This window comes from Scatophagus argus, chromosome 22 (assembly GCF_020382885.2).
Source record: "Scatophagus argus isolate fScaArg1 chromosome 22, fScaArg1.pri, whole genome shotgun sequence".
NCBI classification, from domain to species: domain Eukaryota; kingdom Metazoa; phylum Chordata; class Actinopteri; family Scatophagidae; genus Scatophagus; species Scatophagus argus.
The window spans coordinates 9,203,168-9,216,948 of NC_058514.1; the positions used below are offsets into that span (position 1 = coordinate 9,203,168).

General features: G+C 39.6%; 1 protein-coding gene across 5 annotated transcripts in view; it reads left to right on the top strand.

Annotated features, from left to right (window-relative positions):
- Positions 1 to 223: 223 nt before the first annotated feature.
- LOC124053746 (gamma-secretase activating protein) overlaps positions 224 to 13,781 on the top strand; it is a 31,596-nt gene continuing 18,038 nt past the window's right edge. The window contains exons 1-24 of one of the 5 annotated variants that reach the window (XM_046379207.1): positions 224 to 691; positions 1,597 to 1,667; positions 2,737 to 2,793; positions 2,903 to 2,972; positions 3,252 to 3,299; positions 3,440 to 3,528; positions 3,897 to 3,966; positions 4,165 to 4,214; positions 4,488 to 4,613; positions 4,744 to 4,800; positions 4,913 to 4,959; positions 5,176 to 5,261; positions 5,385 to 5,387; positions 5,781 to 5,858; positions 5,978 to 6,064; positions 6,273 to 6,365; positions 6,542 to 6,710; positions 7,184 to 7,274; positions 8,922 to 8,991; positions 9,721 to 9,800; positions 9,909 to 9,989; positions 10,405 to 10,527; positions 10,708 to 10,763; positions 12,731 to 12,762. In XM_046379207.1, coding sequence (XP_046235163.1) covers positions 604 to 691; positions 1,597 to 1,667; positions 2,737 to 2,793; positions 2,903 to 2,972; positions 3,252 to 3,299; positions 3,440 to 3,528; positions 3,897 to 3,966; positions 4,165 to 4,214; positions 4,488 to 4,613; positions 4,744 to 4,800; positions 4,913 to 4,959; positions 5,176 to 5,261; positions 5,385 to 5,387; positions 5,781 to 5,858; positions 5,978 to 6,064; positions 6,273 to 6,365; positions 6,542 to 6,710; positions 7,184 to 7,274; positions 8,922 to 8,991; positions 9,721 to 9,800; positions 9,909 to 9,989; positions 10,405 to 10,527; positions 10,708 to 10,763; positions 12,731 to 12,762 — 1,822 coding nt within the window. In that variant the 5' untranslated portion in view covers positions 224 to 603. The remainder of the gene's footprint in view (positions 692 to 1,596; positions 1,668 to 2,736; positions 2,794 to 2,902; positions 2,973 to 3,251; positions 3,300 to 3,439; positions 3,529 to 3,896; positions 3,967 to 4,164; positions 4,215 to 4,487; positions 4,614 to 4,743; positions 4,801 to 4,912; positions 4,960 to 5,175; positions 5,262 to 5,384; positions 5,388 to 5,780; positions 5,859 to 5,977; positions 6,065 to 6,272; positions 6,366 to 6,541; positions 6,711 to 7,183; positions 7,275 to 8,921; positions 8,992 to 9,720; positions 9,801 to 9,908; positions 9,990 to 10,404; positions 10,528 to 10,707; positions 10,764 to 12,730; positions 12,763 to 13,781) is intronic. The other 4 variants (XM_046379203.1, XM_046379205.1, XM_046379204.1 and 1 more) reach the window with 4 other exon arrangements.

Consider the following 13,781-nt stretch of genomic DNA (forward strand, 5'->3'; position numbering starts at 1 on the left):
TATGCAAAAAAAAAAAAAAAAACGATATCCATTAGTGTTTTTGGCAATAGCTGAGTACAAGCAAAGCTTAAAATTAACCACACACTGTCCACATAGGCTACTGTAATCCTCAACCTATCAGAGTTCCTGTTCAACAAATTGAGCAACAGCAGGTATTCATCCACCTGGTAAGAGCCATTTGAACCCATTGTATGTAAAGTAAGCCTGCTGTTACAGATATAAAGCCGATGTGAAGCGCCTGGAGCCTCCAACATTCAGCGGGGAGGTGAGAAATTCCTACCCGGAGAACTGATGCGTCCTTCAGCCTATGAAAGCTCACTCCCCAACGATCTGCACCAACACAAGGGAGGAGCTAAGTTTAGGACAACACTAGATTTCCGCAAGTCTATAACGTTAAACAGAGTTCTGAAGTCGTGAAGAGGAAGTGCAGAGTTCATGTGTGTCTTGTTCACGGTACAAGTGTCCCAAGTAACACAGTCGGTCACATGATGCGCAAATACCAGCTGCCAGGTGCTGCCTCTTGTCAAGGAGAACAAAACAGAGAATTATATGAGCAGGGATCTTGAGCCGAAATCATAGCAGGCTGAAGACTTAAGTGCACACATGCTGAAATTAACACCAAAGTTTGACCTGCACAGAGATGTGGAGTGTGATATCTTCAGGAAGGAGGCGTCGGTCTGCAGGGTGAAAGGTGAGGCGTTCAGGCGTCAGCTGTCAGCGTCTTTTTTCACCGTTTTATACTGTTAACGTACGTAATTGCATAGCTTTGACGCGTAATTAGCTAAAAGTGCTAGGCGAAAAGCGTCGGGTTTAAGTTTAAACGTTCAGCGTTATTACAGAATCTTAAGTGAGTTTAGGTGCATTATACATTCATGCAATAATTACGACACTGAATAATGACATTTAAAAAGTGAATTTCTCGGACAAAATCTAGCAAGGACTGCGTGTAGAGATTGAGCTTCAAAATAGAAAAATCTCATTCCCCAGAGGGTCAATGTTAAACCATATCACCAGTAGATGGCGCTCTTTACTTTTCTCATTTCCTTTCTTATTACCATGTAAAGAAAGTAATAAGGTTAACATTTGATATAAATCACCGAGCATGCCTTAAAGCGTCTTAAGTATGGAGCAAATTTTCAAATGAAAAGATAAAATACAGGGGACAAAAACGATTGAAACATGCAACCACATACAATTTGGAATGAGTAGCTTACCCTAAAATGTATTTACTTGTATGAAAACATCATTTAATCGACAAAAGTATCGTATAAACTAAATGGAATGCAGATTATTTCATTCCCAGTGCTGACAAACTTAATACGATTGTCGCTGGTTAAATAAGGTTTAATTTTTTTTTTTGCAGGATCCAAATATCACAGCAAAGCTTTCAAATATCCTGCGATTACTAACCAGTGAAACGTTTACTGTAGCATGATAACAATTTTAATTTTAATTTTAGAATTAAAAAACAAATAAATTCATATACACATCTGAGTCCTCTGAGTGCAATAATAACTTAATATATACTGAAAATACCCTATATTGTCACTGAACATAACACTGGACATGTATGACTTCATAATGTGGTGCCTTCAGAGTACTCTGGAGCAGTGGACGCTCGTATCCTGAACATTGAGAGAGATGGGAGCATCCTTTTCTCCTGGAAGGTAAGTCCATGGTGAGGGCACTGCATGCTAAGTGTTTCTTATGCTGAGTGTAATCACATAATGAGTGTAATTATTCTAATCCTTATTAATTCAGGGCTCTTTTCTGTTTAGTTATGTTGTAACCTGCACTGGTGTCACTTTTTATCAGTCTCATTCCCTTATCATTGCCTCTTTTGTTGGACTTATGTTTAACTTTTACCATTATAATTAATTTTAATCAGATATATTTAGTGTATTTAGTGTATATTTTATTCTACTATTATATGTTACTCTTTCTTACATTCTATGTTTGCACCAATCACCAAGTCAAATTCCTAGTAATGTGAAACCTCTTCACTTACATGACAATAAAGACGATTCTGATTCTGATTCTGAACTTGATATTCTCTAATAAACACACGAGCTTTTCGCTTTACATTTTCCTCAATCGCTTGTACTTTACAAACATATGAACACTGTTTGTCAACCAACATAAATGCGTCTCTTCACTGAAGTTATAGTGAGTAAAATATTCAGTTTTTTCTCTCCAACATTCATCAACAAATGGATGGATGGATGATTCTTTGATACAGATTTCTCCATAATGCTGCCTAACATATGTGGCACTTTTGGCAACCTTACTAGAATTTAAACTAAAGTTCTGTGGGTTGAAGCATGCCTCTGCACAGCATAAATATTTAATGACAGACCCCACAGAGTCTGTAGGTTTAGGAGGTTAAAGGCAGTGTGCAGCCTGCGAAGACGACATAATCTCTTTTTTAGTGCAAGGTTCACAGTTTTACGCATGCCTTGCTGTGCCTTGGGTTTCAGAGCAGACTTCATTTTATTTTAAATCTTCTGAACCAAAAAAAGGAGAGTGGTAAATTGCTGGTTTGAAGTGAAGCAGGTCCAATCAGGTTAATCAGCAGGGTCAGCCAGGGTAATGAAGAGGTCAAGCATGACGTTCTTCTGCACATATAGATGTGGTGGGAGACAGCATTGGGGATTGGATTGGGATTATCCATCTTTGTATTTTGATTTGATTTGATTTGATGACACATGACCTATTTACTCTGTTCTGTTCTGATAGGGAGCAACAGGGACCACCAGAATTGGGAAGTATGACCCGAACACCAGGCAGAACAAGGTATTGTGTTTGCGTCCAATGTCCTCTTCTCTTTAGGGCTGCAGACTTTGTGTATGAGTGTGTGTTCGTGCTCATCTGTTCCCATGTGGCTGTGTGTTCTCTCCAACAGCTCCTGTACACATTTGACAAGCAGGTGTGTGTCAGCAGCTGTTCCCTGAACAAGGAGGAGACCCTGTTAGGTGAGACTCTGTAATGTATAGATAAGAACATTGTTGGCAAAGCTGTGTTCCTGACCCCTGATCAGGCAATAAGTGAGAAGTTCATCTTAATCCGAGCCAACAAATTAATTTTACTATTTTGCAACTTAGGGCCTGATAAGAGTGCAGACACAGTTTGAGCTCAGGTTATTGTGGTGTAGTGGTGCCAAACCATGGTTAAAGGAAGAATGATTGAACTCTGTGGAAAATGTAAATAAAGTCAAATGACACCATGCCTGGGCTTCTTTTTCCTCCTCTCAGCTATCAGCTTGACACAAAACACCAGCGGGCAGGAGCACCTCAAACCAAGTAACATCCAAGATCTCTTTGTCTCTGTTTCATTTACAAACCATGACATCGACCATGCCAGCTTCCTCAAATATTCAGTATACTCTATTTATAACCATTCTGGTCACATTCTTCAGTTAATTTGCTCTCATATCCTCTAGTGTCCAAGTGTCTCACTCTCCTGACTGAGATCCATCCCATCAATAACACTAAAGTCCTCAAGGCAGTGGACTGCAGGGTCAAAGTGCAGGTAGATTTTATGTCTTTTTTTTATGTATTTTATGAGTTGATGTTGTGGTTATGGAACACTGGAGCTTACAGCGCACGAGTGCCAGAGATTTATTATACAATCTTGCTGAAAGTGCACTGGCTTGGAGTTACTTTAGTCTTTTTTTTTTTTTTTTATTTGTCCCCTTCTCTTTCCTGGTCATGTGTTTTTATGAACAGATGAATATTATTAATGTATTTTTTATTAGGCCACTAATAAAAAATTCCATCCAAGAATGTCTGTAGCCTGCATTTAAAGTATCAAAACCAACAAATAAAATTTCCCTGCATGCTAAACGTTATAAAGCAGTCATTCGTGTGCTCGGTTATGTTTTCCTTTGCTCTCCCTAGTTCCTCCATTCAGAAACTGACAGGAGATCAGTGCTGGAGAGCCACCTGCTGCTGCTGACTGAGGATGGATGTAAGTGTGTGTGTGTGTGTGCGCGTGTGCCCTTTGGCTTGTCTGTCTGTGTGGGCTCTATTTCTTTAATCTGCAATAAAACAGGCCAACGTATTTGCAGAGAAATAATCTGTCTTTTTACACTTACAGACTCAGAAACAGAATTCCTTTGAGAAACATTACGTTGGGTATAACTGTAGTTATCCCTGTGCATTGCAGATGTAGATCTCTACCATGTTCTGCTGACGAGGCAGGAGGGTTACAGAGTGGTAAGTTGGACTCTACATTCACCTCATTGCTCATTTTAGCCAGCTCTTTTTCTTTTGAACAAAATGTCTGAGGATAGTGGTGAATGCACATATCTAGTAATTAATAAGCAAAAAGGCTGTCATTAATTTACATAACCTGGTGCAAGGAATATATTGTTTTCGTTCCCATTCTGAGGCCACGAAATGTACTGCGTCTCGTGTCCTCCCGGGGAGCTTTGCATTAAAAATTCAGTGTGTCTCCAAAATGAATATGAATGTGTTTGTGTGAATAAGGTGATGGCGAATCCTGAGCGTTTGTCCAAAACAGCAGAGAGAGTAGTGGAGGACTTCTGCTGGATCCAGTGGGACGGACACACACAAAGACTCTACTACCTCACTAATAATGCAGCACAGACTCAGGCATGTCCAGCTATACTTGGGAGGATGTTGCATTTATTTACATTCAGTCATAAAAAGACGGATATGAAGAGCACAAGACAAATTTTCCTTTGAGTGGCCACTCTGAGTAACAAGACAATGTCTTTCGCAGGACAAGTTTGTGATGAGGTGTGTTCAGTTTTACCTCAGCCATAACTGCGAGACTGTGGTGAGTCACCTCTGTGTCCTAAAAATTCTCTGTCTTTTGCATATGCTGTCACAATCACAATGTGACCTGATAATAACATATAATTGTATTGATCCATATTACTGTCCCACAGTTGGAACTCCCATTAGAGTTGCCTGCTAATCCGTTCCGCACCGTCAAGTAAGGCAGCAACTACAAGTACAGAATAAAATGTAGAAATATGTTTTCTCAGCAGGTACCTCATCCTGTTTTCTGAATTCCTTTGAATTATTGACATGTACCTGCAGTCAAAGACACTGAAAGAAATTCCTGTACACTTCCTGTGCCTTGCAAGCTATTCGTTTGCTGTTACGCCTTCGTAACTAACTGGGACTTTTGTGAATGTGTGCGCAACAGGTTTGTAAATCTGGGTTTTGACCATTATCACACAGAGAGACCAGAGCAGGAGCGTGTCAGGATGACGGTGTTCACAAACAGAATAGGTAACACATTTACACACACATTCTTAAGAATAAACTGTACATGTAAATGAACTGACTTTACAGTTACATGACTAATTCTATGTATTTGTGTGTGTGCTTTGCATTTCTCTTTGTGGAAACAAGAAAGTAAGTCCAATATGTTTTGGAGCCCCAGAGATCAAAATATAATGGCTGAAGACATTTTGTAAATTCACAGTCTCTATGATGACACAGTGATTGTTTTTTTTTTTGAAAGAATTGTATGTTGTGTTTTGGAATTAAAGTTAAAATTTATATTTAAAAAGATCAAGATTAATGTAACTGTTTGATTGAAAATCCAACCTTTAACAGGAAATGAGTAATTTGTAGAACTACTACCATTTGATTCAGTTGCTGAATTGTTGATTTTACTGATTGATCTCTGATTTCTGAATCAAATACAAATCTCAACAATGTGCTCTATTCCTCCCCCCACACTGATTGATATACCTTTGAAAGGACCGTCGTGGATTACTGCTCTGCCCTCTGGTTTGTTTTTAGGAAGCATGTGTGTGTGCTACAGCCAACCTCTTAAAGACAAACAGGAACTGATCTACACTGTGGTTTTAGTTCACAAAGGTGTGTGCACTGCCCGCTGTATTCAAAGAATGGTTAACACCGGATTTCTTTCTCTTAATATTTCTTCCCTTCTGTTTTGATCTCGAGCGTGTGGTTATGTGAACTTTCTCTCTCTGCAGACTGCAGCAAGACATTCAGAGTATCTCTGGGAAGCGACCAGTCGTCACAGAAAGCCACACAGCTCCATCCACTCTTCATCCCCATAGGTCATTGTACACTCAGACACATAATACAGATATACCCCCTCATCAGAATCTATATAATTACCAAGTATGTGAGTCTGACTGCCTGCCAAGCATTTCCAAAAGAGAAACACAGTCACAAAAATATGAGTGTATCCTCATGCAAGTCTGGCGTGCCTGCTGCGTGCTGACATATACCCTGACAGTGATGCTGGATTGTTTCTATATGTAGGTTACTTCATCCTGGTGTATCTGCAAGGCTATTTCCTGCATTGTATCAACACCAGGCAGCATGAGATGCCCTGTCACTCCCTCTTCATCTCAGGTAAGGCGAGATTTTTGTACAAATGGTGCCTAAGCTGAGTGATGGCTTTGAAGCAGTTTGTTCACCCTCTTTTCTCAGCTGCACTACATGCTCCATTTTTTTTGTTTGTCTAATACAGGAAACATGTATAACTTTCCATGTCTTATTATTCATCTGTCTGTCTCAACCACCTTAAGGTCTGGATGTGGACTTGGGCCTGCAGTGTCAGTCAGCTAACATGACAGTGTTGCATGCAGAGGGAGAGTCTAGCAGTAGTTTGTTGGATCAGGCCACTGGGACAATCCACACTGCTGAGCTCAGCCCTGCCTACCTGCTGCAGATGCTGCGATCAGATGCTCCTACTAGGTGAGCGTGATTCAGAACTTTGTGGAAATTAAGGATTTCTAAATACTGGGGTTATTAATTAGATGGTGTTCATATGCTTAGAGAAGGCACTTTAGAGCAGAGGAGAGTAAAAGTAGGCAGGAAGTAGACAGGTGGAGAGGAAAAGTAATTTAGTCGTTCTTTCTGAAATAAACAACAGCTTTAACTTGGATCTTGGCCCGCAGACACCTTGGATTCATCCATCTGTCTCAATAAACATGCATCAGTGGCCCCTTGCATTACCCTTTTCTTGTACACTTTTTATTTTGGTGTATTTATTCATTTATTCATTCATTTTTTAAACTGGAATCCACTTTTTAAACAGCACATACATCACAGCATGGTACCGTACTTGACTGTTGGCTGTCTGCCTCAGCATCTGCCTTTGCGCCACTCTGTTTGTATATGCTTATATTGTATAAAAGTAAATTTGTTGTGTGTCACCTCGCTTCAAGGTGTCCCAGCAGTAAGACTGACCCTCAGCGCCTGGCCGCCCTCCACTGCCTGCTGGTTTACATGGGAAATGACCCAAACCTGGAGCTGAAGGTACAAATGAAAGCAGGAAAGAGTCAGGAGGACAGAAATGTTAATATTTATAGCACATTTGTTGAGTTTTTGTGATAAAGTGCAAAGAGCAAACTTTATGTTTCCACAAAATAAAGATGTAACGCATCATCTGGGCCTGCAGAACATACACTTTCACCCAGCGTTGCATTTACATAAACTTACTGCAAACTTAAGTTACTTTTTAAGCAAAGTCACAATGTGAATAATATGTCCTTGTTGAAGGGGGAGGATGAACATACACACGAGGGGAGGGTGAAGAAGCAGAATGGTGGGAAATCTGACAGTCACTTTGCCAGTTGATTTAGAAATGAACAGATGGAAGAAGACTAAGAAACAAGATGCTGCAATAAAAGAGGTGATGAGAGAAGACAAGTGGTCTGAGATGAAACAGAGTCAAACATAGACAATAGAAAAGGGACAGATATTTTGTTTGGGTACAGAGCTGTCTATGACTCAGGCTCTAATAGTAGTGCACCTAAATTAAGATGTTCCATCTATGCTGATAGATTGTAATAAGTTCTTTCTTTCAAGGTTAAATGAGTCACCAGCTTCATTAGTGCAACTAGCACTTGGAAATTGGACACCACACAAAACTTTGGTATTCCTTGTAGACTCTATTAATGGGGTCAGCAGCACAAAAAGTAGTGACTTTAATAAATGTGATTGCTTGTTAACGCTCTTTGCTTGGTTCACAGTGGTTTTTAACTTTAACAGAATACTGTGCAAATGAAGTTCCTTTGTTCCACTAGCTCCTGCTAGTGCCGCTTTTTCTTCCCATTCACTCTTACGTTAGACATTTTCTCTGTTTCCGGACATCATCTGGACTCAAAATGAATTTGGTAATGAGATATTTCTTCAAACTGCAGAAAAACGGGCGATGGAAAATGAATTTTCACTCTGCTGCACTGTGGTTCTCTGCTTTGTGGGGACAGCCTTTAGGGACATCATTAATTTTTCATGTTTCTGTGATGTGATGTAAACATCAGAAGCTCATGGAGGCTACATCATCCCAAAAATTCTTACCAGTTACTACAACTACATGTGAGCATGTACGCAAACAAGCTGACCAGCCGACTGATACGCTTTGCCATCCCGAGTTGCTTGCGTGGCTTAAAAGTGGCATATTTTCAATACAGAATAAATAAAATGAAGACATTTTAAAGGCCTATTTCCACATGTTGGAAATATAAATAAAAACTTAATAATACATTTTCACTTGTCTATCATTATCTTAGGAGAGCAACACCACTAGGAGATCATTCACTTCGTGTTAAAGCCAAGAAGCAGCTAGCTTGAGTCTGTCTAAAAATAACAAAATCCTTCTACTATCACCTTGATGGTACTTGGTATTTTTTGTTTGTTCAGCCTGGATGGAGCCATTCCAGCTGTTTCGCCCTGTTTTCGGTCTCTATGCTAACCTAAGCTAACCAGTGCACAGACATCTTTTCATTTGACTTTCAGCAGTGAATATTTCTGCAAAATGCCAAACTATTCCTTTAAAGGATAGGAAAGGAAGATAAACTAGTATATTCAAGTATATTAAAAGATGAACATTTTGAACAACTGTCATGTCGTGTTCCAACCACTTTGACACCTGTCTCCTGTGTTTTTCTGTCTTGTCTGTAGGTTATTGAATGGCTGTGTGACAACATGAATGCCTTTGAATCTTTTGATCAGATCCAGGAGTTTATTCTAGGTCAGTGGCAGCTAAGTCTCCTGGGAATCACTTCTTCTTCCTTTTAGAGTTTATCCGCCCCCCTTGCCTTTTTTGTGTCTCTGTCTGTCTATGGCTACTGAGCTGCTTACATCTTGTCTATACGAAATTGAATTCTTTCATCAAGTCTGTTTGGCACATAAATTTCTTCTTGCACATTTGTGCCAACGCAAGTCTGCAGAGTCTGGATTTGAGGATGTGTTTAGTTATTCTGGGACCTTGGAGACTTGTGGCTTGCTCAGAGCAGTCTGAAAAATATGGTTAAGCCCTAGTAAACCCTCAGCAACACACTTGTATATCCCCCAGTGTCTGTCTGAAGAAAATAACTCAAGAGCGACACATGGTATTAATTTCATGTTTAAGAAAATTGTCATCGCCTGGAGAGTAAATGATCACATTAGATAGATGGAGCACCTTGCTGCATACATTTGCATATTATTTCTGCTGCAATAACTACTTTCTCTAAGATACAAGGTCATTATTAATACAGGTGTTACTGTACTGTATGCGTAGAGTCCAAACAATAAACTAAACACTTAATAAGTCAGTGTCCAGTTTTAGATGTATGTGCATCTCATATGTCTCATTTGTCTTATAGTGATTTTAAGATAAAAATTCAGAATAACTGTGATATATAAAATACTGTCTTACATGCTCTCTCTCTCCCTCTCTCTCTCTCTCACACACACACATACATACAAACACAAACAGCCTCTTTGTACAGAATAAGCTATGAAAAGTCTCTCAGCCTGGATAAAGTCCTGCCTTACTCCTCTGTATTTGACAAAAAGGTAACACACACACACACACACACACACACACACACACACACATGCACACACACACACACACACACATGCACACACACACACACTTTGCTCTGTCTATCTGTGTTCTAGGAGATACCAGTGTGTCTTTTGGAGGTCCCTGGTGTGTTGTGTACCACTGAGCTGCATATTGAAGCTGTGATCCAAGGAAAGGTATCAACATGTCTTTTTTTAATTTTTAGGTCAGATTTATTGTGCTGAAACTTTGAAGTTAAACTGAATGATATGTATGACTGTTGCATTTATTGTCATAGTAAGGAGTATTCATGCTTCAGTTCTCTGCTCTATTTACAGAGCCGGTTAATAAAAACTGGCCTGATGTTTAGGTTGGTAATTAGACTGGCACAGTGAAATCACTGTGGCAGACTGCATTCAAAATGACATTTATATGTAAAACAGTGTGATTTTATATACACTGTGTCTGCTTATGTGTAATTTACATGCAATTATTCTCAATTGCTTTGCAGCAGTGTCCTTGCTGTGTCACTGTAGTTTTGTCTGTGCATGCATGTGTGTGTGTGTGTGTCTGTGTGTGTGCGTGTGTGTGTGTGTGTGTGTGTGTGTGTAGGCCATGAGTCTCCAGGGTTTCTGGTCGGAGCTGCAGTGGAACACAGAGAGGACAAAATATCTGGATGCTGTTCCCAACCCCAGATACAGAACCTCACGCATACAGGCAGACTGGGATAAACTGGTGAGAGTGTGTCAAACTTTCCCTAAAGTTACATTGACTGATTGGTGATAATTGTTTGGGCGTGCTTGTCGTTGTGTATATCTACGTCTGTGGCTCCGTGTGTCCTTGTCTGCATACCTGTGGTTTTTTTGTAAAAGGATGTGAGCATATGTCGCCCCATGACTTTATCACTATTTTCAGAGGTCCGAGAGGAGATCGTCCAGCCACTTAAATCACATGGAGGAGAACACAAAGAAGTAGGTCTTCTTCTCACTGGAGCTTTGTTAAGAAAAATACATTAGCTCAGACACACAGTCCTAAAACTGGAAGGAGTGGAGGTATGACTGCACCTGTGTTTGGAAAAGTACAATGAGGCCTGAATTTCATAGTTATCTTTTGGTTAGATGTTTGAAGTGTTTTAGTACTGTTAGCACTGTAGTTTATAAAAGTATTAGCTAAAACTCATTATGAGGGCCGTTTAGTAGTTTTTCTGGAGGTTTTGATAATGTCACAGGATCTCCATCTGCAGATCTCCATCGCCCAGTCGTCATGGCATTTTAGATGTTTAAATTTCTTTTACTACTCCTGGTACATTAGGTTGACAGTCCATCCTTGACCTTGGAAACAATGGCTGACTAAACATTTTCCCCAGAGGGTCCATTTGATGGCTGTGCAGGTGTTAATTACCTGAACTGCTCGATGGAGGAACTATAATTAGTTCTCAAAATTGATTGGTTTTGGGAAAGCATTTAACTTGTACATTTTAAGACCAACAGTAGCTACAAAACTGTTGCGCACGTTCAATTATCCTTGCATGTTTCGTTGATTTTTCCAAAAGAGGCAGTCTGACAAAAGCCTCAAAAGTGGCACTCAGCTCAAAGCCCACTGGTTCTTACTTAAGATTTAAATCTTTCAAAATGCCTTTCATTTGATAAGCTGAAATTATTTGCTAAAGCAGCTGAGCACAACCTCACTCACACAAGTAGAAAGAGTGCATTTGGTATGGACTGTGTTCAGCTGTAGTTTAATGCACATTTGTGACTGTAATTTACAGCAGCAGGATGGTTTGTATGTGGGGTTGACGATATAAACTACAGTGACCATCTTTATCACAAAGAGGGAGCATGTCACCCACCCAATAAAACAGTGTAGCTCACTTTTCTTACATGTTTTGACGACAGTGGAGCTCTGTGGCACTGAGGAATAAACTACAAGCTTTGGTTTGACAATTCTTGTCAGTGGGATCAGTTTGTTATTGGTTTTTGGCTTTTTCAGGGTATTTCTTCTTCAGTAGAAAATCACCAGTCTTACTCTTTAACTGTGCTGGATTCACACCCAAAAAGTGTTTAAATGATTAAGTTGTTTGTCAGCTTAGATAAATTCTGAGCTACAGCCAGTTGAAGAATGAACCATAATTTAATACAGTAAAGATGTGAAGCAAATGGAAAGTGCCTTTTTTTTCTTTTTTTTTTTTTTGGTTTAATGTATTAGTAAAAGTCCCTGCTTCCCATAAAAAAAAAATATTAGATTATTTGATGGGTCCTGACTGGAATCTAAATAAAATTCATTACTTAATTTGACCTGTTGGGAGCCTTGATAAATATGCCTGTACTTACTCTTTGCAAAACAGCATGAATATAAATGTGCAACTGGACTGTAGAAGGCAGATGTTCAGTTTCCATACCAGAGCTGGCGTAAACCACTCTAGAAAACACTGACTACCAAGAACCAAAACGTCTGTTCTCTGTTCGCTCACTGTGGAGTGACTTAGGCTCTCACTTCTGGTTTGAAATGCGCTGTTATACCACATTCACATTTGATTTTTGCACAAACTCCCACAACTTTAGAAAAAGTACACAAAACCTGGTGCCATTTATAAGCATGAATGACCTGCATGAAACTGTTAGAGAATTACTCTTTCAATATGACATATTTAGTTTGAATTAAAATACCTCAGAACTAAGATTAGAACTGTTGATGGTAGACACACACCTGCATGCACAGATATATTGTGTCCTGTTTGAGCAAACCAACAGCTTCCCAGCACCTGCTTACAAAGTTTTTGCTTTTATGGTTTTATATATATATTTATACATGTTTATATTTATTTCTATTTTTGCAGCAATGTAGCATTATACTGCTTACAGCATGAAAAGTAAGACTCTTATTATAATGCTGGCTCGAGGGATTGTTTTCATGCAAAGCCTTTCTTCTTATTTTGTAGAGTTCTATCAATGGTGGACACCTGGAGTCTTGGTAAGACGGCACGAGCACACTGAACACACACATACCTTCACAAATCTGTAAATGCAGCACACACAGGTACACAGACATGCACAATTCAAGCGTTGTGACCGTCTTGAATAACAAAACCTTGTTATGTGGAGCTCAAAACTGTGCGAGCGCGTTTGGCTTTGTGTGTTTGTGTGTGCTTCTGAGGTCACATTCTTCATGCTCACTGGAGAATTCAGCTAAACCAAACCACCACACTAATTTATCTTGGAAGGAGAGGTTGAGAAGACAGGGGAGGGAGGAAAGGAAAGGAGAAAGGGGTGAAAAATACATGAAAAAAAAAAACCCAGATGAGTTTAAGAATGCTACAGTTACATAACAGTGGGGAGTTAGGTACTTCCTTCTCCTCCCTGGCTCTTTGTCTTTGTTTCAGTCTCGCTCTCTCGGTGCAGCTGTTTGGTGTCAACCACAACACGGGAGCTTCCCTTCCCTCAGTTAATTCACATAGATGCATACGCTCCCAAACTCCCTCTATATTCACCTGTAAAACGCACATTCACTGCCTTTTGCTCACGTTCACTGCACCAACATAGATGATGGCTCTGTCTTGGCTTTTACAGCTATCTTTAGGACATTTTGAACCCACAGTGTTTGTACTGAAGATGTCAACTACAGTATACCAGTCTAACTCGGCTATTTGCAGTCTGTGCCGAGACTTTTTGATCATGTTTTTATGTTGATAATTTCTATAAAGTTCTTGCATACCTGAAGGTTTTATTGACAGGTGTGTCATATCAATAACTTTTTTAGGCTGCTTATTTTCATTAGGTAAAAATATATATATGTCACTTCACAAATAAAATGAGTGCAAGTGACTGACAGCGTTACAATTTTGGGAAATAGGAAAATACACTATATAGACAAAAGTATGCAGGGGCTGCTTTTCAGGGGTTAGGCTCGGCCCCTTACTGCCAGTGCAGGGAAATCTTAAAGCTTCAGCATAGCAAGACATTTTGGACAATGCTATGCTTCCAACTTTGAGG